Raw genomic sequence first — 27,259 nt, 5'->3', positions numbered from 1 at the left:
TCTATTCTAACTGATGAGGGGGGTAATACTATTGTTTTATTTTTTATTTTTTAAGTAACATTATTTCCTTTGTATATAGTCTAGGCGGATAGGATAAATCTTTTCAATTGAATGATTGCAAATTGTTTCAAATCGTATTTTATCAAAATGTTTTGTTATAGCTGGGAATAAATTGTTATGCATACTCAGTTTGGCAGGTTTTTTATTTAAAGAGTGTCCTATGTTATTTTTTCTTCAAACCAAAAATCTTAAAAAGAAAACATAAAATTGAGAACAAACGATACAAACTGTGACTGACACTATAAGTTATATGGTTCGGTACTGACCCCCTTCGGATTCATATAGGGTTATAAAAATCCCCTATGGATTTTATTCACCCTCTATGAATCCGTAGGGGGTCAGTAGCTAACCGTAAAACGAATTTATCGCAAGCTGTACTTTTTTTGTTGAAAAAACCCAATAAAATACAACAACATCGGTAGCCACACTGAATTTTTGATAACTGATTAAAATTGTTTGCTTACTTATTCCGGTAAATTAAAGATCAAAATGATATAGAAACAGCAGAAAGAACCAAAACGACGGGACTGTGTAGTGTGCGGGATAAACATTGATGGAAGATGGAGGACGTGGGTGTGGCTTCAGGGGAAAAAAAGTTTATTTGATTTTATCGCACTGCAGGTAAATTATTACGTTGTGATTGGTTTAAAGACGTCACGTAGTGACCTCCTATGAGCCCATAGGGGGTTAGTAAATTTCATAGGGGGTTCACGACGCGTTTATGGTGACGTCATCTATTGATGTTGTTTTGTAAATCGCCGAACGAACTTTTCAATTAGTATTATAATGATAACAGCACAAGGTTTAAACTATTTTTTATTGTTTTGACATAACCCCCGTCATTTAAACTGTCTTGCTATGACTCGTAGTCGGACTCGCAGACAGTTATTGTAAATCTTTATTACAAATCCTTAAAAATCTACTTACACCACCTGACAAAAAGCAAACAGTCACGTTTATATGTACAAGATGAACATTAGAGTTGTGGTACTGGTAAATATTATTTTTACTGCAACAGTAATTAAAACCAGGAACCCCCTACACTTGTTACTTTGTAGTTCCATAGATATGTCGCGTAGAATTTTTTAATTGCACCAGGTAAATACTATATTAATTAGAAATTAAGACTTCAGACACATACAGGCAATACCGTTTTCTTTATTTCAGAGTTTTACGTTACCATGCATAAAAGTTCAAGCAACACGAATAGAATTGTTTTCCAATCAAAAATAAGTATCATATAAAGTCCGTGAAATACATATACTTATACATCTATTGACCGGGGTAATAGTCTTTGAAACTATTGATTCGCAAATAGTCTGGAATGAAATAGCACAAAAAGTTCACTCTTTTTATATAAAGAAAAAACATTCTGAGGACAGAGGAATAATAATTCCTTTTTTTAGTGTTTGCAAGGGCTGTTTTTTCTGCCAACAGATGTGCTACTGAGAAAAATGCTGAACATTGGAAATCTTTCTTAGATATAATGTTCAACGAACAAATAAAAAAAACCAACATTTTAGTTGTTTTGATACTTTTCTTTGAGCACAATCCTACGATATTGATTGGCTATCATATCACCTCTGATTAACATTTTTTCAAAATTGCTACCTTGGAAGAACACGTTTTAATAGTGAAGGTTAAAGCTTTTACTTTTCTGTCCCAAAAAGAGGTTGGGCCAATTCCATAATGTGCTGAAAGAATAAAATTATGGATAAAAACAAGAAATTGAAATGTGTTTGATCAATATCTCGATTTTCATACATTATGATGTATCTGAAAAAATAGTGAATTTAACCTCCTAAAACAGATGAAAGTCACATATGTTAAATATGCGAAATTTGCTGTGTTTTTAGGTTAGAAAATCAGGGAATCCCCCGAGAAGGACATTTCAAACCAAAACAAAGTTATTTTTACATCAGCGGATTGTCAGGGCCTCGGGTGTATTGCCCTCGTCTAATTTACCGCCTAATTTGAATATCTGTATGCATATATAATTAGTTTTGGAATGATAACCGAGCTATAAAAATTATAGATCCGCGCACATTATATAGTGCAAAATAAAATTCCTTATCGCTTCTTTTAAATTCATGTTTTCAATGGATACTTAGAAAATTTACTTTTATTAAATACAAATTAATAATATGGAAATGTTTTGTCGTTAGAAATATTAGATTATAATAATTAGTCAAACAATGATCTTTAATATCAATGACGTACCGAAAAATTGTTGTTGCGGATGAATACCACCAATGCGCATTCATCAAGAGCGAGCTTGAAGAAACACGAGAGGCGATCAATACAGGAATTTATAAACAGAAAGGTAATTTATATATTTCAATTATTTGATTTTAAGTAACTGGTTTTAAACCGTTTGTAGCATATTTGTCTACCATATTATCGTAGCAAAACCAGGAATATTTAATCTGGCACAATATGAAAATAATTTCTCCCCTGTCGCCATTTTGAAAATACCAGCTGATTGGCCTAAGACACAATTAATGACCCCGCTTATATAGTTCCCTTTAATTATAGTGTATTTTTTCTTTATTTTTTTTCTTTCCCTTTCTCATACATTTCTTAGCTTTCCTGGGGTGGAAATGAAAGAAGAGAGCTGAAATAAACTTTTGGATGTTTTATTTTAACTGATTTTGATCAGGAAAGAGTGATTAGGCCAGGTTCAAAAAGGTAATATTTACACTTTTCGAAACATCTCTTGACTTGCCTATAGGGGTATGGATGTGTATTGGCCAAATTTGTATGATGTAAACATGCAATTTTTCTGAAAATTGCATATATTTTTGGACTTGTACTGTACATTAAACACACACAAAAATTAGACAAAAAGAATTGGCAAAACTTTTTTAATGCGACAAAACGTTATAAAGAAATGATACAGAAATTAATTGTGGTTTCGGGCCGATTAAGTTGTAGAAACGAGAACATGTAAGGCTTTGAAAGATAGTTTACTTTTTGTGTATAATTCTTTATTGCAACAATTTTTTTTATATATATAAGATCTCAGCAACTTTTGGAGTTAAATTTATTTTCTTCGTATTAAAGTAACAAGTAGATCACTTATAGGGTTACAAGAGCGCAATTATTTGTTTACATTTTACTGCCCCAGAATCCTATACGGCTTCTGATTGGACGGTACAGGATTTGAATTACATTAAGTCGAAAGCTTATCCAATTAGGTTTAAAAATCATATTCACATATTACGAAGTATAGAAAATATTTTCCATTTCTGCACGTCAAAGCCATTGAAAATATGTCTTTTTCATTAAGCGAAAATAATAGACGATCTTTTTCAACTGCATTTTAAGTCAGTTTTTTGAGCCGCATGATCCTAAATAAAAAAAAATTTGTAATGCAACACTGGCATTTCCAGTAACAGGAACTGCTACCGGATTTCCCCTAGGTTGTGTAGTCTTCGAGAAAAAAAACCGGAACACCAGTGGTACCCCATGGAAAATGCATTACGAATAATTGCGCTCTTGTAACCTTCAACAGGGGCGCATCAAGGCTGAAATAAGCAGATTACTCATGTTACTATCGGATATTTGCGATGAATATGGGTATTGTGTAAAGAGTTCATCCAGAAAGGTTTTTCTTTCCTTATTATAAAGGGTACATTTAAATAAAAAAATGTTCTTCGTCTTCAACCGAGTTCATTGAACAAAACTGGCATGTTCTCTCTGATCTTGGCAGTGTAATATTTTTTCCATGTTCATCAATTTTTCGTTCGTAACGGCCTCTCTCTATGCGGATACAATGATTGCTTATTCTAAATCTAGTTAGTATAACTCTCTTATCTCTGTTCTTAATATTGAAGTAATCTTCAAAAGTGAAATTATGTTTAAATTCAAAGTAGTTGCTCAATTTACTGTGATCATCTTTTTTTATTAAGTCTTTTTGATTGCTCCAATATGTTAAAAAAACAGTTTTGATACATTTTCGAAGTAAAATTTTGAATCTATTTTTACTGAGTTTTTTTACAAAGTACTAAATTTAAACCAAGTTTTTCACTAAAAATTTATGTTTGCATACCACAATTGATTAGCCACAGCTTTATCAGATAAGCTTTCAATATAAGCATCACTTAAGAGATCAGTGGGCGAGTTTTCAAGGCGGTACCAATACATAAATATTTGAATTACTATGTTAATATATAAAGGAAATCTACCTAGCTCTGATATAACTCCAATATTTGTGCAATTTTTGAAGACACTAAGAACATACTTGCAAAAATTAAGATTTAATTTATCAGGTTCCCAATCTTTGAAGATTTCAAAAAAGATGCATGGCTCTTCTTTTTGGAGTCAAATTTAACATACCCCATATTTCACAGCCATATAAAACTCTTGGTTTGATGGTGTGATAAAAAATATGACGTGAAGTCTTAATAGATGGAGAACATGACTTAATGTTTTTGTAAAATTAAATGAAGCCTTTAGTCCTTTATCATATAGTTTTTTTAGCTGCATTAAATTTTCCAGTGTTAGTAAGAACTAATCCTAAGTATTTATAGAATTTCACACATTCTATTCTGTTTGCACCTATATTAAATTCATTTGACAGTAGTCTCCCATTTTTATTAAAGAGTTTAGCTTAGTGGCCCCACACTGACTATGTTGTTTCTATAAAAAAATTCAGGCGGCCGCGGCCAGGTCTTGACAATTGTTTACTTTTGAATACCTTATACAACAAAACCATGGTATAATTGTGAAAATTATACCATAGATGACTATGGTATAATTTTCAGTTATTGAGATTTATCCTCGGGTTGCACTCCCATAGGTTACATTGTACAGCTATAGGTTAACATCCATTTAATTAGCAATTGATCGTAAAGCTAAATGTTTCAGAAAATAAAAGACCTTGATACTACATGAACAAACATTGTTAATAAATGCCATTTGTAAAGCAGGATCTGCTTACCCATCCGGAGCAACTGAGATCACCCCCAAGTTTTGGTGGGGTTTGTGTTGCTCAGTCTTTAGTTTTCTATGTTTTTTCTAGTGTACTTTTATTTGTCTACATGTCTTTTTCAGTTGTAGTCATGGAATTGTAAGTTTATTTTCGATATATGAGTTTGCTGTTCATCTGGTATCTTTAGCCCCAATATTACAATTTATCTGTTTTAATATGATTGTCTTGAACCTCTTTTTCATAGTTCGGTGAGTGACTATATAGCTACTCGAAGAATTGTTTGCTATGTTGATTCTCTATAAGTTATATGCTAACGATTTTTGTATGTGTGCAACTATATGGTCATAATGCCAATCAAACAGTTCTCATTTGACCATGTAATCATTGATAATTCACAAAGTTAAGTTTCCTAGTTCAGGTCAGTATCTCAGATATGATAGAAAATTATATTATTTGTACCATATTGTAAGGTGAACGTATCTGTCTGGCAGGTATAATATAAACACCTGTCATTTATCAATAATTCAACATATCTTGAGGTCCTCTGATGTTCAGTACTTCAGTACTTTGATTTTTGTTGTAAATAATAAAAAAAAAAAAAAAAATGAAATTGGTTTAATGTGTCCTTAATATCTAAAAACCAACTTTTTTTAATAAAAAGTGGAACATCACTAAATTGTACCTTTATAGCTGCTTAATAACCGCCTTCTAATCAAGAGTCGCCGTGGCTCCATCGGTTGCACATAATACTTTAAATGAAAGATTGTTTTTAAGAAGGGGTTCAAATCTCACGCAGATTTATTGCATTTTTTGTGTTAAAATATTAAATTTTAATGTTTCTATCATATTTGTTCGGATGTTTGTTTAATTCATAGAGTCATTATGGATCATTTTGACTATATATCATTTCAAAGAAAAAGAAAAAAATGTGTTGCTTAGTGTGTGCGTTCCTATAAATATCCATAATCTTGACTTACGTCATATTCCTGTTATTACATTCATTATATACAAATTATATGCAAGGTACAATTACCGTTAAACTGAAGTAAGTGCTTTTACATAACCAATGCAATTTCACGAATGTTGATAATATTGCAATAAAGCCCAAATGTTGTGTGTGTAATATACACATAATGAAAAAATTTCAAAACATTTTTTTTTTTCGAAACCTTCAACAGGAACGTTTTTGAAAATGGTATCATATGTAACAAATGCAGACAGCAATTTTATCGCAAATCCACCGGTATCTAAGTCATCAAAAAATTAGAAAAAACAACAACACAAAACAAATAAATTTTAGTACCAATCGTGGCTGTAAGCAAAACATCAGCAAAGTATTGCATATGTATCACATCAATGGGCCCATTTGTTACAATGCTAGAAAAGGCCAAATTACACGTGCTTGTAACACAGGGTATTCTAATACCAACTGGCGTAGTATGTTGTCCGGTTCATATGGACGGTAAAACCTTAAAAACTGGGACAAAGACAGATACATCCAGATTGAGTAAAACAGCATCCCAGTTAAATACGTCTTATATTATTTGGCTTCTTGACAGGTTTCGTGGTATGGTATCTCATGCAAAAAAAAAGAGACTAGACTTCGAAGATCCAAACTTGCTTACGGATGAAGATGTTCTGAACCCGACCGGAACCACCATGGAACAATTTTAAATTGAAAAAGTCGGCGAATAGAACTCCAAGAACAGCAATAGCATATACTCTCAAAATCACCTACCAACATTATTACGCTAACTGAAGCAACATTTCTTTTAATATTAATTTTGAATATCTTTTAGTTGACAATTCACATTTGAATGCTTTTCATGGGCATTAACAAAGAAACTCAATATTAATTTTGATAAACCAAAAAATCAATATAGTTTGGCCTTGTTTATTGTAGGAATACCTGTCCAAGGTATGAAAATAGATGATGTGACGTATTTTCATGTACTATAATTAGTATTTATCGAGCTATTTAAAAACATGATTTACCAACATAATCAATCAGAAAAAATCAGGGGAAAATGGCCCTACCTCTTTGTTTGTTCAATTTCAACTTTGATGGAGAAATAGTATACTATTTTGAAATTCTTTCATAATTGCTGTACTTCAGTTATCTATATTGTCCAGTTGCTGTCTAATTAAAGTATTTAATATGTTGATGTATTTTTGTTATTTTTGTTGTCAGTTGCTGTCTAATTGACGTATTTTGTATGTTGATGTATTTAGTTATCTATGTCGTCAGGTTGATATCTAATTCACGTATCTAATATGTTAATGTATTTTGGTTATTTTTGTGGTCAGGTTGCTGTATAATTAAAGTATTTCAATTTTCGTATGTTGATAAATATAGTTATCTCTATCGTCCGGTTGCTGCGTAATTGACGTATTTCGTATGTTTGATGTACATTATTTTAGTTATCTATTATAGTTCACGGTCCATTACCTTTGAACTAATAAAAATAATGCTTTCCATCAGATTGTCATGTGTTATGCTTAGAGGCGAGACACATCTTTGAGTCAATAGTTTATGTTATTACGAGTATAAAAAAATAAGAAAATGTGGTATGATAGCCAATAAGACAACTCTCCAAAAGAGACCAAATGACATAAAAATTAACAACTATAGGTCACTTTATGGCCTTCAACAATGAGTAAAACCCATACTGCATAGTCAGCTATAAAAGGCCCCGACATGACAAATGTAAAACTATTCAAACGAGAAAATTATCGGACTGATTATGAAGATACTTTTGTTTTCATTTAGAAGATTATCATAAGAACTTGAAACTGTTTCTTCAATACATATGAACAACATTAATATACTAGCAGACTTTAACAAGAGTGTACACACTGAAATGTTTCGCCTTCTTTACTAATCATTGATATTATGTTGATACTCCTAAATATAAAGCTTTATTACGACTGTCACATAAACTTAACATGAACCATGAAAATGAGGTCAAGGTCAGTTGAACCATATGCCAGGCAGACATGTACAGCTAACAATGCTTCCATACAACAAATAAAGTTGACCTATTGCTTATAGTTTACGAAAATAGACCAAAACACAAAAACTTAACACTGAGCAATAAACCATAAAAACCAGGTCAAGGTCAAATAAAACCTGCACGACTGACATATAGATCATAAAATATTTCCCTACACCAAATATAGTTGACCTATGACATATAGTATTAGATAAAAAGACCAAAACTCAAAAACTTAATTTTGACCACTGAACTATGAAACTGAGGTCAAGGTCAGATGACATCTGCCCGCTAGACATGTACACCTTACAATGATTCCATACAACACATATAGTAAACCTATTGCATAAAGTATGAGAAAAACAGACCAAAACACAAAAACTTAACTATAACCACTGAACCATGAAAATGAGGCCAAGGTCAGATGGCATCTGCCCGCTAGACATGTACACCTTACAATGATTCCATACAACACATATAGTAAACCTATTGCATAAAGTATGAGAAAAACAGACCAAAACACAAAAACTTAACTATAACCACTGAACCATGAAAATGAGGTCAAGGTCAGATGACACCTGCCAGTTGGACATGTACACCTTACTGTCCTTCCATACACCGAATATACTAGACCTTTTGCTTATAGTATCTGAGATATGGACTTGCCCACCAAAACTTAACCTTGTTCACTGATCCATGAAATGAGGTCGAGGTCAAGTGAAAACTGTCTGACGGGCATGAGGACCTTGCAAGGTACGCACATACTAAATATAGTTATCCTATTACTTACAGTAAGAGAGAATTTAACATTACAAAAAATCTGAACTTTTTTTTCAAGTAGTCACTGAACCATGAAAATGAGGTCAAGGACAATGGACATGTGACTGACGGAAACTTCATAACATGAGGCATTTATATACAAAATATGAAGCATCCAGGTCTTCCACCTTCTAAAATATATAGCTTTTAAGAAGTGAGCTAACACCGCCGCCGCCGCCGTAGCCGCCGCCGGATCACTATCCCTATGTCGAGCTTTCTGCAACAAAAGTTGCAGGCTCGACAAAAACGCAACACTAGATTATTTTTTATAATTTTTCATCATTTCAAAAAATGCAATATTTGTGAAATATGAACTGTAAATTCAGAAATTATTTTAATTGTGAAAATTGCGACTGTATCGGGTTCGAAATAGTGAAAACTCGCATTCTAAATTTTCAGTAGTGATTTTCTTCATTCAATGTTTGCAATCGTATCTTAATTCAATTACATTTTGCATATTTGTCAACGATCAAGGAATCGCAATAATAAATGTACGCATTTATTTCTGAATTTACATATATAATGATAAATTTCAATCATTTATAACTTCATTGTCTAAATAAAATGTTCAGTACGATAAAAACATTTATCGCTATTATCTGTATTTTTCCTTTGATGTTTTTTTGTGATAATTTTCATATCACTCGTGTAGAGTGAGAATGAAAATTATCGCTAGTTTCTAAGGTCCTTAGCAACAGCATGTAATTCATGCGCTAGAGTGTTGGCCAATCAGAAAAGATTAGCCGGAACTATACAAAAAAATGTAATCTGATGACTGCGCGCTGAAATGTCAACAACACAAGATGATTTCCCTTTTTAATATTTTACCGTGAATTTGCCGTTAAATAATTTATTGGAAGTTAATTAAAGTAATCAAATCATGTTTTTAACAAATAAAAAATGTCCTTTTTTTACATATGTCGACTTCAATTAGACCAATCATCGTAGGTCTGTCTGCATGTACATTTCTTCATGCATGTATATTTCTTCGTCTGCTTTGAAAATACATTATATATTTCTTCGTCTGCTTTGAAAATACATTATATATTTATTCAACCGTTCGCTTCATTTTGATACGTAGAAACATCAAATTACAGCTTATCAACAGTGAAAATGGTCTTTGCCATATTTGAACACGCCGGATGGTCAGATGATATATCTTTTTTCAAATGAATGAACTATATATGGAAGTGTTTAACGACCTTGACTGGCCTTTCAGCCCTCGCACGGTCGGTAATGAATGAACTACCCGAGCGACGACATATTTATATCAAATAAGCCTCCGCCAAAAAAAATAGTACCACAAAAGAAAATGCATTATTATCGTATAAGATACTTTTTTTTTACTGAAATTTGAATTAAGTGATATTCGAAAATACAAATAATAGCGATAAATAGATTATTTATGTTTTTTTAAACTCGATGCATTTTCTCATTCTAATCTCATCTGAGGGCTCTGCCCTTCGATGAGATGAGAATGAGAAAATGCATCCGGTTTAAAAAAACATAAATAATCTATAAAAATAAATACATCAAGAGGATAATCAAACTATTTAAAACTAATCTTCCTGAGAGTCCTCAAAATAATAATAACATATTTATAAAGTACACTATTATTTTAAGAATTGATAGCTCTTTTTTATAAATTTATTGGGGTGTAAAAGCGTTGACCGAAGTACATTTTGTGCGCACGGTCAACGCTTTTAATACCCTATAAAGTTACAAAAAAAAGCATTCAATACTTATAATTACACTTTTTCCTATAGGATCATGAAAACACGCCTTTTATCAAGTTTTTATTTCATTAACCTGTGCACTTTATTGTGGGACCTCGTGTCATCATGAATGAAAAGTTGCATTGTGTAATGCAATTGATTAAGGAATATCACGAGATTGCTAGTTAGCCAATCAGAATAACGTATTATAATGAAACATACATCTTATGCATATTAATTTGCACAATTTATGAAAAATGTGTAACAATTTGTTTTAAAAGATACAAGTGTATTACTCATCTTTATTTATTGTGGTAAACTGTTCCATATTTGAGAACCAGAATATGTAACTGGTTTTTTTTCAAAAGAAGATGTCTGTCTATGTTTTCGGAAGATTTAATAGTTTTTCATCAGATGAACGTAAATTATAATTTTGGTTATCTGTAACTTGTAAATAGTTAGGAACCATATTCTTTAAAGAATTAAATACAAGTATTGCCTTTTGATATTGAATTCGTTTTTCTACATTTAACCAGTTGAAACTATTAAATAATAAACTGGAGGATTTCATTATGTCAGCTTCTACTTTAACCCTAGCAGATTTCTTTAATAACTTGTTATATTACAACAATAATCAAACAATGGCAGAATATAAGCATTAAAATAGATAATACGTATATGCATAGGTAAATACTTTCTTATCTTTTGCAATAATTTGATTCTATTTGATATTGAACATGACATTTTATATATTTGCTCATTCCAATTTAGGTTTTTGTCAATATATAAACCAAGAAGTTTTTAACAATCTACATTCTCTATTTGTTTATCTGATATCTAAACTGTTTCCAGTTGATTAAAGCCTCTGTTTTGAACCAATCACCATTGATTTTCATTTTTTTGCATTTATATTCATACAATTTTGCGAACCATGCAGTTTTCAATAATATAAATATCATTTGAAGGTTAGCATTTTACCCATGTTCATTATTATCTTTACTATGTAAAGTAGAATCATCTGCATATAAATCTATTAATGAATTTTCTATGTTCAGTGGTAAATCATTGATATATAAAATAATTAACATAGGGCCAAGGATAGATCCTTGTGGTACACCAGTTTTTATGTTTTTAGTATCGGACATGACGCTTGTTGACTTCGTTGAAAAAAGTATGACTTAAACCAGTCTAGTGAATAGTTTGAAACATTATAATATTCAAGTTTTTTTCAATAACATTAAATGATTAACCAGATCAAAAGCTTTCTTTAAATCTAAAAATATAACACCGTTTATTTCTCCATTATCTATATTTGTTAACCATTCATCTACTAATTTATCCACTGGACGTTAAGCAACCAACAATCACTCAATCAATCTACTAATTTAGTAAGTGCAGTAGGTGAATTGATTAGGTCACCTGTAATGTTCAAATCATTTGATATGCACTAAAATCCTTTTTCCTTTTAATAATGGGTATCTCCACCGTCCAAGGCAATGGCTGCATGTAAATAGTGGCCTTTTGTCCCTGCTCATATGCCTCTGTCTCGCCCATTGCAGTCTGTTTTGGCAATCATGCGGTTTATTAAGTAGCTGGTGAAAAATATCAGGTGATTTCCCAAACAAAACGGCATCGTCTGCAAATAAGATGAGGTATATGAAATATTCGTTCACAGTTACGACATCATCAGTTGTCTCAATATAGATAAATCATTGACTATATCGTTTTTGAAAAGTAAAAATAACGGTGGAGATAAAGTTCTCCTTGTTTCACATAAAAGCAGATTTTCAAAAGAATTTGACTGCAAACCTCCAGAATTAACACGAAGTCGCACAAACGAATATACAGATTTGACCATAGCTACACATTCAGTGTTATTAGAGACAGATCGTAAGTTGTAGTGTTGAACATCATTAATAATTAGCCTTGATAAGTAATCAGGTGTTAGTCCATTTACAATTTTATACATTAGAATTGATTGTTGGTATTTTACTCTTTCTGAAATGAAATAAAGAAGGACACATACCATTTGATAGAACAGAAATATCACATTCAAGTATAACTCTTGCTTCTCTTTTTCGAAGTTTTATAATTCTATCTGAATTTTTTTGTAATAAATTTCCCCAAACTGAGCTACAACAGTCTATATTTGAGAGAATATATGCATTATACAACAGTTTTCTTCTATTTATAGACATATATTCTTTAAGTTTATACAACAGTGATAGTTTAGATGAGATACTCTTACTTATCGCTATTTTGTGCATTTTTCCTTTGATCTTTTTTTGTGATAATTTTCATATCATGCTTCTCGCTTGATATGGAAAAATTATCGCTAGAAACTAAGAAGCTACGTGGCGTTGTTAACGAAATTGACATCGAAATTGACAACGTCGTCATAGGTAAAATAGCGATAAACAGATTATCATTGGTCATCTCAACTCGATTGCTTTTCTCACTTTCGCTGTCCCAGCTCAAGCGAGAAAATCAATCTCGTTGAGATAATCAACGATAATCTATAAATATAAGATTAACATGTCACATGTTCTTTCCAAGTGAAAATTTCATCACTGTCAATTCCAAGTAATTTGAAGGAATATTGGACATGGACATTTTCAGTACTTGTTTCGTTTATAGTAAAACATAATTCTGATAGTTTTTGATTTGAACTTAATTTTATAACCTTTGGTTTTTGTCCATTAATTTTCATACTGAAATTGTTACACAAAGATTGAACAGCATTTAAATCATGTTTTCAATGATATGCTGTTAATTTTTTGTCAATTTCCTTATCATGAAAATGCAATATTGAATCATCAGCATATAAATCCATGTTGGATTGTTTAACATGAAGTGGTAAATCATTGATATTAATTAAACATATAAAAGGACCTAAAATAGAACCGTGAGGCACTCCATATTTTACAAACGTTTTATCAGATTTGTTATTTGCGTATTGCTCTTCTTGTTGTTTTACAGTCAAATATGATTTAATCAAATTTATTATATCTTAACCGATATGTAAAATTTTAGCTTTTCTAAGAGTATGACATGGTTAAAGAGATAAAAAATCTTACTGCAATCCAATAAAACAGTACCACCTATTTCTCCATTTTCTAAACGTGTTAACCATTCGTCAATTAGTTAAGTTTGGGCTGTTTGACATGCAACATCTCGTCTGAAACCTGACGTAGCTATATGTAATATTTATTTTATTATTCAATTATTCATATAACTGTGTAGATACATGTCCTTCAAAAATCTTAGATATGGTATTTAAAATAGAAATTGGACGATAGTTAGAGAGATTAGTCCTCCTTTATGTAAATCAGTTACTCTAGCATGCTTTAATTTTTCGGGGAAAATTAGATGTTATTCTTTTGTTTATTCGAACAGTCAGTGATAGAGATGTAATCTCGTTATTAAGCTTTAAAAATATTGGACACATTCCATCTAAACATGCTGGTTTATTAATATTAACGTGTTTCAGCTGTGTACACACTTCTCTAACAGAGGATAAATTAAAATTTTCTGTTTCCTTCAATTATTTACAAGTAAAATTGTGTAACAAAGAAATAATCCATATCTAAAGTATTATTTCCGATAAGTTTTTCAACAACTGAAAAACAAGTTGCATTTAAAAGAAAAAAGTCAATACGTGAACCTTAGAACTTTTTTTATGCTAATTCTTTAATTACATCTCAGTGTTTTCATTATCATGTGTGTGGAGGATAATATTTTCTTTTTATCGTAAATCATAACAATTTGGGTATGTTAAGTGGTGTTAAATATAAAGTGAGGAGATACATGTTGTTTTTATTTCGATATTAATTTTTACCAACGTGAAAGATCAAACTACTACCAATGGATGACACTTCTAGGGTTCTTATTGTTATAGGTAATATTTCCACGGTGATATTTCACCTAAGTACCTCAGTCATTTTATTTACATTTCTGTAAAAAAAAAAAAAAAAAATAGATATAGGAAGATGTGTGCCAATGAGACAACTCTCCATCCAAGTAACAATTTATAAAAGTAAATCGTTATTATAGGTCAAGTACGGCATTTAACACAGAGCCTTGGCTCACACCGAATAGCGAGCTATAAAGGACCCAAAAGTTACTTGTATATACTGTATAAAACCATTCTAATGGGAAACTAACGGTCTAATCTATATTAAAACGAAAAACGAGAAACACGTATGAACTACATAAACAGACGACAATTACTGTACATCAGATTCCTGACTAAGGACAGGTGCAAATATTTGCAGCGGGATTTTGTTTCATAGAATGTGGAATGTTTATTCCTACCAATAAGACAAAATCTACTTACTAATCATTTGTTTTGCGCATGCAGTAAAACCCTGTTCCACATTAGAAATGGGTTTTAATTCAGCTAATACATTCAATTTGCTGCTTGTACATGCATACTTAATATACCTGTCCAAAATCAGGAGCATGTTGTTGTTGTTTTTTTTGGCTTAATATTGTCGTGTCTGCTTTTTGTTGTTAAGTACAAAAAATTGCCATTAATTTGATAATGGTGAAAATATACCACCCATGGGCGCTCTTACATATAACTTTTTTGTATAACTGTGTATTAAACCCAAATTCATCGATTCTTAGAAATAATTTAACAAATGCAGTTAAACCTTTTTTGTTGGGAATCTTTAAAAGATATTCGTGTGTATCAATTTATTCTACTGCATTGATAACCGTTAGTTTAAACATATTTTATTTGCAAAAGTAGCAAAATGGATTGGACACAAGTTATAACAAACATTTGAGACTTCATCTCCCAATATAAATATGAAGGACTCTAAAATGCGATGGTACTCTAAAGTGCGATGGCCTACGCTAAAGTACGATGGTGTCTCACGCTAAAGTGCGATGGTTGTTTGTTCGCTAAAGTACGATGGTATATCACGCTAAATAACACCTACATTGTATTGATGATCGGTAGTAAGGAACATTAATTAATGTACATTGTATCATACTTGTTGACTAGTTCGCAATGCCTCATTTATTATTTCTAAATTAATTTTATGAATTTTTGGAAGACTGAGGTACATGTGTCCATGTTTTGAATCATTATCATTCTTTAAAAATTATACGTATGGATAGCTATTTCGGTTTTTTTTCTATATAGATTTTCAACTATCTATTTTATTATTATATAACAAATAAAAGAGGGACGAAAGATATCAAAGGGACAGTCAAACTCATAAATCTAAAACAAACTGACAATGCCATGGCTAAAAATGAAAAAGACAAACAAACAACAGCACACACGACACAACATAGAAAACTAAAGAATAAACAACACGAACCCCACTAAAAAACTAGGGGTGATCTCAGGTGCTCCGGAAGGGTAAGCAGATCCTGCTCCACATGCGGCACCCGTCGTGTTGCTTATGTGATAACAAATCCGGTAAATAGTCTAATTCGGTAGGTCACATTCAGGAAAGGGAAGGGGATTGTAGTTACGACGTAAGGAACATATCCGATATCAGTGATACGGTTATTCCATAACGGTCAACCAACTCGTGATGGAGTCCGTAAAATTTACGAAGGGATGATTTCAACTTCACCATTTGGAACTCTTGGTTTAATAGCTTCCTTGTGAGCAGCAACCCTCTATCAAGAAAATCATGATAGGAAATGCAAGCACAGGAATATCGTATCAATTGGGAGATATATACCCCGTATGCAGGTGCTGCTTGAATGTTGCTACTTAGAAATGGAAAGTTCACAATTGGAAAACTGAAATCATCTCTTTTGTCGTAAAGTTTTGTTTTCAACCGACCCTCATTGTCAATTTCTAGATGTAAGTCAAGATATGAGGCCAACTTAACTGTATCTGTAGTATCCTTTATCTCTAGTAAGTGAGTTAGCGACCATTGTAAAGTTCTTTATTGTCATGTTTTAAATATATTGAATACCCCGTATGGAGGTGCTCCTAATTGCAGGACGCTAATACAGATAAGAAAAACAAATTATCCGAATGAACAGAAAGAAAGTTTCCGTATATTCCTCCATAGACCATATTTCTAACTAATAAATATGCGTAAACCTTCAGGGGTTCACGCAAAAAAGAAGATACGGTCTTTAACAATAGACATCGAGTGGTCAACATACGGTCTTTAACAATTAGACATCTAGAGGTCAACATACGGTCTTTAACAATAGACATCTAGAGGTCAACATACAGTCTTTAACAAGACATCTAGTGGTCACCATACGGTCGTTAACAATAGACATCTAGAGATCAACATACGGTCTTCAACAATAGACATCTAGAGATCAACATATGGTCTTCAACAATAGACATCTAGTGGTCAACATACGGTCTTTAACAATAAACATCTAGAGATCAACATACGGTCTTTAACAATAGACATCTAGTTGTCAACATCCCTAGATTTTCCATCATCTATCATGGAAATTCATGGAATTCAATGGAGTATTGAAACCTGTTTTCCATGGAAATCCATGGAAAATAAAAAGAGAAAAAAAGGAAATAATAATATTTCCATCGAAACATATTCCATGGAATTCCATGGAATATTTTCCATGATGTTTTCCATGGAATTCCATGGAAATATATTCCATAGAGTTTCTTTTTCCATGGAAACATTTCCATCATTTCCATTTACAATGGATTGCTCAAATGAACCTTTGGGCAATATACCCTGTTTAACCATATCTGTTATAATGAAGGTATAAAAACTAGGTGCCATGCTTTTTTCGGTTTGGTAAGGTCTTTTGAGTCTTGCACTAGTCAGTAATAAGCAATAAAACTCAACCATCATTTTAACCTTTAATTCAAATTCATTTGATGTATTATAATGAATACAACAAACAAACAAAAACTTTCAAAATGGTATATGTTTGCACTGCCTTTTTAACAAGAAATTAAGGTTATAAATGTCACTTTTGTCAACACCAGGCTTCAGTAGATCCATCTTGTAGAACAGCATTAACCATTTTATTTGGAGTTTCATTTCTTCCTCATGATACCTAAAAAAAAAATTACTGTTATAAATAAAGAGATATATATATTCTTTAAATAATGTCCTCAACACAATAATGGATAACAACTTAGCCTTTGTCCTAAATATTTTTTTCTTCATAATTATTGAATATAAATGTCTTCATTGGTATTGTCCATATCTTTAGAACTTACTTTTGATCTGCAGTTTGCTGTAAAGATACACTTTTTGTTTTACTTTTATGGATCTATTTCTCATTGACAACCAATTTCAACAGATCTTAAATGTTATAATCAAATTACTCCATGAGTGGATTATTAGTTATTATAATACACTTACTATATACAGTTTGTCTTGTCTTAATACCCAATCATTATAATTATAAGTGAAAAATCTACTATAGGTGTTTTCATAATTGTGTTATTGTTGAACTAAAGGAGCTTGGACACATTCAAAATGGTAGAATCTAATTCAGTGTACTGACCAAATAATATGTTTCTAAATCCAACAGTCAACTCAAGTCATCAGAGAATAAATCTGCACTATTAGATGTCAAGAACTATTGGAAACTATTTAATCTACGTCCAATATAAATTTGGCATTTTGTTCAGGAGAGAAGACATCTTTGTTTGTTGCCTGCATATCCATTGCAAGTTCAAATTTTCAATGTGTTTGGGGTTGTGTGAGGAGTTATCTGATTTCTTTTAAAAGTGCCCCAATTGAATAATGTTATTTACCTATATCTTGAATATTTTATATATATTTTAATAAAAGATTATCCATTTATTGTTTATTTACAATTTTTATGTTTTAAGTAATAATAATTGCACAAAAATGTATAAATCCATGTGCTACCCTACATTTGGCCTCACACTGTATGGTCATATCACTTCCTGTCTTCTACACAAAGACTAATGAAAAACAGATGGCATTTCTTTCACTGGCTCACATGTCTAATTGATGATAAAGAAATAATGTATGTAATTTGTGTGTACATTTTTTCATGACTTTCCATCTTAAAAATATTCTATGTTAAGATTCTATAATTTTTCCAAGTTAAAAATATTCTAAGTCAAGATTCCATCCTCTTTTCCATCTCAAAAATATTCTAAGCCCACTTTCCATCCTCTTTTCCATCTACAAAAATTTATTAGTCTACTTTCCATCCCATTTTCCATCCAAAAAGTATTTTTTCCATGGAATATCATGTAAAGTTTTCCATCTCATCATTGAAAAGGATGGAACAAGTAACACATATAAGTTTTCCATCTGTGATTGAATATTTTTCCATGAAATTCCATGGAAATCCGTGAAAAAAACGAAGTTTCCATCATTTTCCATCATTTTTACATGAAAAAAGTTGAACTGCATGGAAAATCTAGGGAGGGGTGCGGTCAACATACGGTCTTTAACAATCGACATCTAGAGGTCAACATAAGGTCTTTAACAATAGACATCTAGTGATCAACTTGCGGTCTTTAACAAAAGACAGCTAGAGGTAAAATGTAAAACAAAAATCCATTTATACAAGCACATAAAACCTGTGTAGTTTTTTAAATGCAAAGGAAACCGTCATTGAATAATCTCCTTAAAAATTATAACTGTCAAATTATGCTTTATTGCATTCTTCACACCGAACATGCTGAATAAAACAATAAAAACAGTGGAACACTTAAAAAATTAGATCAATTACTTCTGGGTTTTTTCTTCATTTTTATGTCAACGTTACACACATTAGATAGCCACATATTCATCGTCATATAAAACTATCTATTTTATTGAGACATTTAATGTTGAGACGTTGTGGACAGTCTGTATGGTATGTGCTTGAAGGTTGAAACTAAATGCAATGAGATAGGTTGGATTTATTTGAGCTGATATCTACCTGTACTTTCACTGTTAAACACCAAAGGAATATGTTGATAGGCTATCAATAAGACTAGTAAGTGTCACTTTATATACTGAAAATTTGGTAAACAATCTGATTTTTACAAAAAATAGACTAACAAATTTGAAAAAATCGTCAATATTTATAAAGTGCAAATCTGTCAAAACTCATTAAAATATGTCAAAACATTCCCTCACTTTGGACAGACTGTTAACATGGCTTCGAAATCTACTATACATGGCATACTTACAAGATCTTATATTTCATTTTCAATTGATATCACTTCCTCCTCAGAGCAAGTCTTAGCTAATGTTTCATTCAGTCGATCTGTATACAGACTCACTGGTTTGATATTTTGATCAAACCGTTTTAAAAGATGACCAATGATATTGCATAATTCAATATAACGATTATCATCAAGATTAAATGTCCTAGAGTGTTGCAGTTCATTTCTTGTAAGTCGTATGCGTTCAATATCATCTCCAATAGCTATGTCAGTATTCTGAATATCTTGCCATTTCCCTCCCCATGGTCCAGGGGGACATCGTCGGTTGCTTGAATTACTTGGAATATGCTTATTAATATATCTGTGCTCACTGTACAAATACGTTATATCACAATCACTCCTAAGAGGCAGGTTGGGTTTATCTTGTTTGAGTAAATCATATAAAACATCAGCTAGAATATTTAGCACAATCATTCCCATTTTTGTGAAATTAAACTCTTCCTTGGAGATCTGAAAAAAAGTTCAAAGAATAAGTAATAAAAATGCCGAACCGTAATGCTTTATACAAAATTAAATCACTATACTAATTTTAATGAGGTCTATAAGTCATTCAAAATTCAAGGTTATGATTCGTGATTTAATTAGATACTTGTAGGTTGCACTTTTTACAGCTGATTTACAAACCCTTTAATTTGGGGAGACAATTGATATTCATAGATATTTTATTTTGTTTCCCTACAAGTTCCCATATATTATCTCCATATCTCGTGTCATGGAGATACAACTTGGGAATTTTACCAGTATAATGACAGTTGGATATCCATCAAAATGAATTCTCAGGAAGCCTCAAAGAAAAGGAAGGGTTAGTTCAGAATTTTAGTACAAGCTAAGACTTTAAGTAGGTAGAGGACCTATGTTTTTATCTTTGGAAACAAAAGTAGTGCATTTGAACTTTCCATTCTAGGTAATAATTTTTATGAAACTTCATAGTAAAATGGCACAGTTTTAGCAATCAATATATATATATATATATATATATATATTACTCTGGCATTAAATTCAGAAAGATAATTGTTTTTTTTTTTATTTACTTTTTTCAGTTGAAAAAAAAACCATCATTGTCTGTTTCCCTAAATTCATTTTACGTGTTAATGGTTGCTTTTGAGAATATTTCTTTTTTTTAATAGGTGTGCAATTTTTAGAATACTCTTCTTAGAATAATTTATTGATTTTTGATAAAAAAATTATGACACTGATGAATGATTTTATTTCATTTCAATAATCTTACTCAAAAAATTGTATCCAATTGCCTAAAGATGGAGAATTTCTCAATTTAGATACATATTCTTTTGTTATTTTAATATTTAGAAGGAGCACTGATCATGCTGATTTCTGATATCTTCTTTTTTTAAAATTAAATAATTTTGGCATGATATTGGAAAAAGAAATCTTCAAAGGAAAGTGTAGTATATTTTTTATTGAAGTTTGACTTGATAATTTAAAAAAAAAGTAATTGAAAATGCACATTTAAACAACAAATAAACTGTTAACACAGATATATGTCTCGCCTTTTTGTTATTTCGATAATGCAAATGTTGGAATAAAAAAAGCAACACTTAGTTGTTAGTTTTGCCAATATTCAAAGTCAATGAACCATGACTGAAGGTACATGGCTAAACAATCTCCATGGAAATGAGATGGGTCAGTGCTAATACAATTGCATACCAAATACCATTGACTTATTAGGTATTTCCACTTTTTTGTGAAATGACCTATTGTTTTTCTTCTGATTAGGCCACACCAATTTGATACCTTGTTCGATAGACGCGCCCGCACCTATTTTTTTCAAAACAGAATTTTTTAATTTTTTTTTATTTTCCCGCTTCCCGCATCCGGAAATGTAATCATGTCCATTTCTCGCACCTTTTTTGTTTTGTAAATATTATAAAAAGATATCAACATTTGTTTTTTAAAATCACAGTCTAACCTGTATATAACGATTTTTAACATAAAAGCACCCCACCACACTGTGTAAATATCTATGAGAATATTTGTTTCAGCATGAAACCTATGTATCCAAAGTGGGAGTGTCCGATATAAATTTATAACAGCGGAAATACCTGTAAAGAACAAAAAATTGGTTTCTTTCCCCTTACTTATATTCCCTATCAAAAAATGTTCGTTGTTAGAAAAAAGTACAAAGAACTTCTGAAGGATTTGGCTTCAACTGCAATTATATTGTATGCTGGCGAAACAAAACTATCCATAGCCGCTGCATGTTTATGCATCTGTCCTGATTGACTCAGGGGTCTGTCGTTTAGCAGTTATCGTTTGTTGATGTTGTTCATTGGTATTTTCCCGTTTGGATATATAAATTAGATCGTTGGTTTTCCTGTTCGAATTGTGTACGCTAATAATTTTGGGGTCCTATATAGCTTGCTGTTTGGTCTGTATGAAAGCCCTGTGTAAAAGGCCGTACTTTGACCTGTGTTTGTTATAATCAGGTTAAGAACAACCTTCCTTCAGACAAGGGGTCATTTTACTGATCTAGAAAAGAAAATAGAAATACCAAGGATTTGTATAGTTCTTCTATACAAAACCTTTGAAAACTTAGAATTTTGTACTCAAAGAGAGGAGAGTTACATCATATTTTAAACAACTTTTTCTAAAAGAGGAGTCCACTTACATGACTTATTTTGAATAATATTAAACTATTAAAGTAAATGTGTTAATTTATCATTGGTAAAGTCCAGGAATATTACAAAATTCTTGGACATGTTTTGACCATTTAATACCAGATAGATATATAGTTCTTTGAGAAAATATGAGCCCTTTTGTACAAACAAATATATTATAACTTATATTGATCCATCATAAAACATGTAAAAGGGATATTTATAACATTAAGGGGTTGCCCCAAAACTGATTATGACTTGAATGGAGAATTGTCTCATTGTCAGTCACACATACATAGACCAGATTTAATTATTTCTTGGTGAACAGGGAAAAAATACTTCAGAAATTAAATAAATGTCAAAGTACAAGTGATAAATCAAGTTTTAATATTGTCAAAACCTACTATTTTCTGTTTGCCAAAAAAATGTATAAACGCTCGCCTTTACTTTTCAAGCTTCGCCTCAAAAATTTGCAAATAATATATTTTTTTAATAAAATTTTCAAATTGCTCGCTCACCCCAACTTTTTGAGTCCAAAAATCCGCAGAACAAGAAATTACATTGGTGTGGCCTTATTAATATTATTTTTAATTTTTTCTTCTTCTGCCACTATTTTCTGTCAGTGCTTTTTTGTTTCGCAAGATGTTGCTTAGATTTTTTGTGTATGATATCGATTATCGAATAGTTATTACAATTTTGAAATTGACTCTGTTAAGCAAAACACTTGTTATAAGAGTAAGAGTTATCTCCCCAAACACTGTTTTTTCTTGTGTAAAAATCTCCTTCGCAACCGTTAAAGATTACGACAAAATTATTTCACCAATTTGCTCGTTACAACCTCAGGATCTTAAAAATAATTTTGACTGAAGCGGTCCAGAGATAACATATGGGAGTTATTTCCCCTTTTGTATTTTTAATAACAAAAATGTAGTTGTAATTGGTTACCCATAAGTGATACAGACCTAGGGTCTTTTGATGTGCATGATGTGAGGTCCTTGTCCAAAAAAGAAAAGAAAATAGGGTCAAGGTCAAAGGTCAAGGTCATTTCTAAATTTGGATTTTGGCTTATTTTCACTTCTTTTCAAACACAAAATAAGATATCGACACATATTCTTACTTAATTGATAGTTGCGACATGTCGTAACACATACTACGCTAACATTAATTTAGAGTTTTCTCCCCTCTTGTATTTAAAAATATGTGATATAACTCATTTAACAAATATAATTAAGACCTGGGGTCTTTTGATTTGAGGTCCTTTGTTTATGACCTTGAAATTGAGCTCAAGGTCATATTTTGACCTTTGCTTTTACCTTATATGCATGCATGATAAAGCCATGGGACTCTTTTGCATTAAGTTGCAAGCCATATGTCATGTAAAAAAGGAACCGGAAATGACCCTGTGTAAACCGGAAGTAGCTATTTTTTTAAAATTTTTGAATGTTTATAGTAACCGGAAAAAACTAATTATCTCCCTTATTTAAAAAATATTGTAAAGGAACCATATATTTTTGGAATCGGCGTACTATAAGCTATCATTTGACGCTGTTAATGACTTTACTATTTTCATATCAAAATACTTGTTTTTTGTGGAAAGACCTTTAATTGTTCTCTGAATTGGTAAGTAGTTCCCTTTAAACAACTTAAAAACAAACTAATACATGTAAATGAAACAAAATTTCAAAGTCAATAGACCATAACTGAGGGGGCAGGTCTAAATAATCTCCATGGTAATGAGATATGCCAATGCTTTTACAACTGCATACCAACTATCATTGACCTATCACTAGTGGTTCTCCATAAACTGACTTATCACAAACTAATACACGAAAACCTAAGCAAAAGTTTCAAAGTCAATAGACCATGACTGAGGGGGCCAGGCCAAATAATCCCCCTGGGAATGAGATATGCCAACGCTTATACAACAGCATATCAGTTATCATTAACTTCCCGCAGTGTTTCCCCATAAAATGACCTAATCACAAACTAATACATTTAACCCCGATGAACCCCAAATATTTAGGATGAACATAATGTCAAATTTTGATTTTTTTGCGAATTTTCCCTTTAAGCCACATTAAAACTTCATAAGTCACTGAAACATGACCATTATTACTAAGATAAGGCTTACATTCTTTTTGTCACTTAAATGCGAGAATACTTATTTTTCTACATTTGGAATATACGTCAATGATATTTAACAGAATCAGAAAAAAAAGTTAATTAGATACAATAAAGGATTAAGAGCCTTGTAAGTAAATATATTGTGTTTACGACAAAGATTCAATAGACTCATATGGTATGTTCGTCATGTTGTCAGGCTGAAATGAAATTTTGTCATCATAGATGCAAGGTATAGTTAGTTATCACAAATGGTAAACGAAACATTAAAACCTAATCAGAAAAACTAAATATCAATATTATTGTCATTGGAGAGGTTTAACTATAAATAAGAGATCAAGGGTTGTGGATAAATCCAAGACAGAAGTTTTAACCATATGACATTTGTATGCAAGGTTTTGATTTAAAAAGTATTTTAAGATCTGTTATAAACTTAGGATGTCACTATTGTCTATAAACATATATGGTGTCTTTTATGAATTTCTCTGGAGAGAATAACAATCAAATGTTTCTATGTAATATTCAAATATTTCACTTACACATAGTGATTCATTTTGTAGATCTGACCATTCACCAGTGAACCTGTGGATTGCTTTACATTTCTCACAATGATATTCTATAATCTGTTTTTCACTAAAGTCATGTAATCCTGTAACAGACTCTGGTTTGTTAAGACCACATTTCCACTTTTTCTCAAATTTTACATTTGACATCTTGAATCTTGTATCTATTATCTTGATTATTTCCTCTGTCAAAAAGGCAGCAATGTATTTGTACATACCTCTTTTAATTTCTTTTTTAAATTCCAAAACCTGAATTTGAATAAAATTCGGACATGCCATTAAAATTAGTTTTCTTAACTTTGTTGCTTTCTGTAATTCAAAGACAACAGTACCTCTGAAAAAAGCAATTGGACTTTTCTCCTGTTCAGTTGCATCCACCTCTGCCACTTTAAACTTCCTACTCAGTGAGGCAATCAAATGATTAATTAGATGGGGTGGTAGAAACCTGAACTTGAAACATAACCAGGTGGATTTCTGACATGTTTTGTTGGTTACATTAAACATCTCATATATGTCATATTCTGGTTTTGATTTGACCATGCAAGGAACATAGTAGCAAGGTTTTTCATCAGCACCTTCTCTGGTTGCAGGTATAATAATATCAAACTTTTCCATAATATTCAGGATATCATCTTTATGTTGATCATATTTATACAAAATTGTTTTTTCATCTCTAAAGATATCATCTAAAACCGCACTATGTAATATTCCTCTAATATTTAAATCTTTCAATTTTTCCTTAATTCTATGTCTGCTTACATCTGATTGAAATTTCTCCGCGGTAACTATACATTTAAATGCATCAGACAACCATTGTGTATCTAGGATGATGAATTCGGGAAGATCCTCAAAATAAACTATAGCTCTGATTTCGTGGTGAAATTTCAAAAACAACATTAGTTCTTCAGCATTCATTGGCATTGGTGTTTCAAGAGAGATTTGCTCAAGTTCTTTTAAGGTTATAATTGGAACTGATAACCCTTTCTTCCTCTCTTGAAGACATTTTTCCAGTTGAATAAATTTCAATGGATATTCTTTATTCCACGATTTCATTCCTCTGGCTAAGTTTAAGATGTCCTGTTTTATTCTCTGGAATACAACATCATCATCTTTTGTATTTGAAATGAAGTATTCAGATCGTATATGTCCACAGGCATCATCTGAAACATCTTTCACATAGCTTTGAATCTGCTTCTTGCATTCAATCCCTATCTGTAATAAAAGAATGTTTTTCTTTAATAGGTCTGACACAGGAAACTGAAAAAAAAACATGTCAATACTAATTTATCATTTTTAAAGTCATATGAAATGAGTGGCCAGTGAAAAATAATGTTAATCCAATTCTTGAACCAATGTATGCATATATCATAAACTTAGTCTTCTGTGCAGGATTTTATTATTTTTTACGCATCCATAACGTATAATTGTCAAAAAATTATGTCACTTGGTCAGTGTTGTTGTGAAAATGAATCTAATTAATGGTCGTGTTTTGAAGCCGAAGTTTACCGATTGTCACCTTTGTAAACAATTAACAACGAAGCATGGATTTTGAGCTAAGCACGTGTATAACATGTTACGATGTACAATAAGATATTGTTTATTTTGATGACGGAGCGATGTTTACGTTTGTTGACTCTCTCTGCTGATTTGGTTTTCCACTTCGCACTTGCGTATTGCGATCACCGGATTTTTACGAGAAAGGTAACGCTCAGGTAACTGCATACGAAAAAAAAATGTCGGCAAATTATTGTCTGGGAAGCCAATAATTAAAAAGTAAATTTCTTCTAAATTTGGAAAAAAGTATATGTACATAAGTTTTATAATAAAAACTAGCCATTTAGTTATAAAAAAACATATGCATCATTTTTTTTTAATTGAAGTTTCATATGACTTTAAACAGTGTTATAACATGTATAATGAGGTTACTCACATAACTGGTGAGGTCTTCTACAAAATGTCCTTCATTGCCCTCAAAAGGACTTGATTATAATACCAACTGTATATGGGACGTTGACAGATTGTGAAAATTATCATGTTGCAAAAAACTCAAACACAAAATTGAATGACTTATGTCCTACCTCCATGAAAAATAGCTTGTTCTCCCTGCAGATAATGCCCAAAGCAATAACCTTTTTTTGTGTAAATTACATTACATATTATTAAGTTGGTTGATAATTGAAATAGGTATTGACAATTCACTTGGAAACTCAAGTTATTGCCCATTAAAGTACATATAATCTAAGACTATTTCATCTTGGAATAGTACATGTA

General features: G+C 31.4%; 2 protein-coding genes across 3 annotated transcripts in view; both read right to left on the bottom strand.

Moving 5' to 3' along the window:
- Nucleotides 1–27,259, bottom strand: part of LOC134691489 (uncharacterized) — a 386,460-nt gene that overhangs the window by 172,405 nt on the left and 186,796 nt on the right. The window lies entirely within an intron of this gene.
- The window catches only part of LOC134691471 (uncharacterized), a 53,446-nt gene continuing 38,195 nt past the window's right edge, over nucleotides 12,009–27,259 (bottom strand). The window contains exons 3-5 of one of the 2 annotated variants that reach the window (XM_063552019.1): nucleotides 24,965–26,200; nucleotides 19,654–20,139; nucleotides 12,009–12,156 (exon numbers count right to left, since the gene is read on the bottom strand). In XM_063552019.1, the coding sequence (XP_063408089.1) occupies nucleotides 19,660–20,139; nucleotides 24,965–26,200 (1,716 nt within the window). In that variant the 3' untranslated portion in view covers nucleotides 12,009–12,156; nucleotides 19,654–19,659. Of the gene's footprint in view, nucleotides 12,157–17,374; nucleotides 17,544–19,653; nucleotides 20,140–24,964; nucleotides 26,201–27,259 lie in introns of those variants that run through there. The other variant, XM_063552018.1, reaches the window with a different exon arrangement.

Source organism: Mytilus trossulus, chromosome 11 (genome assembly GCF_036588685.1).
Source record: "Mytilus trossulus isolate FHL-02 chromosome 11, PNRI_Mtr1.1.1.hap1, whole genome shotgun sequence".
Taxonomy (NCBI): domain Eukaryota; kingdom Metazoa; phylum Mollusca; class Bivalvia; order Mytilida; family Mytilidae; genus Mytilus; species Mytilus trossulus.
The sequence above is the reverse complement of the archived record's forward strand: the minus strand, read 5'-3'. Positions and strand labels throughout refer to the sequence as shown.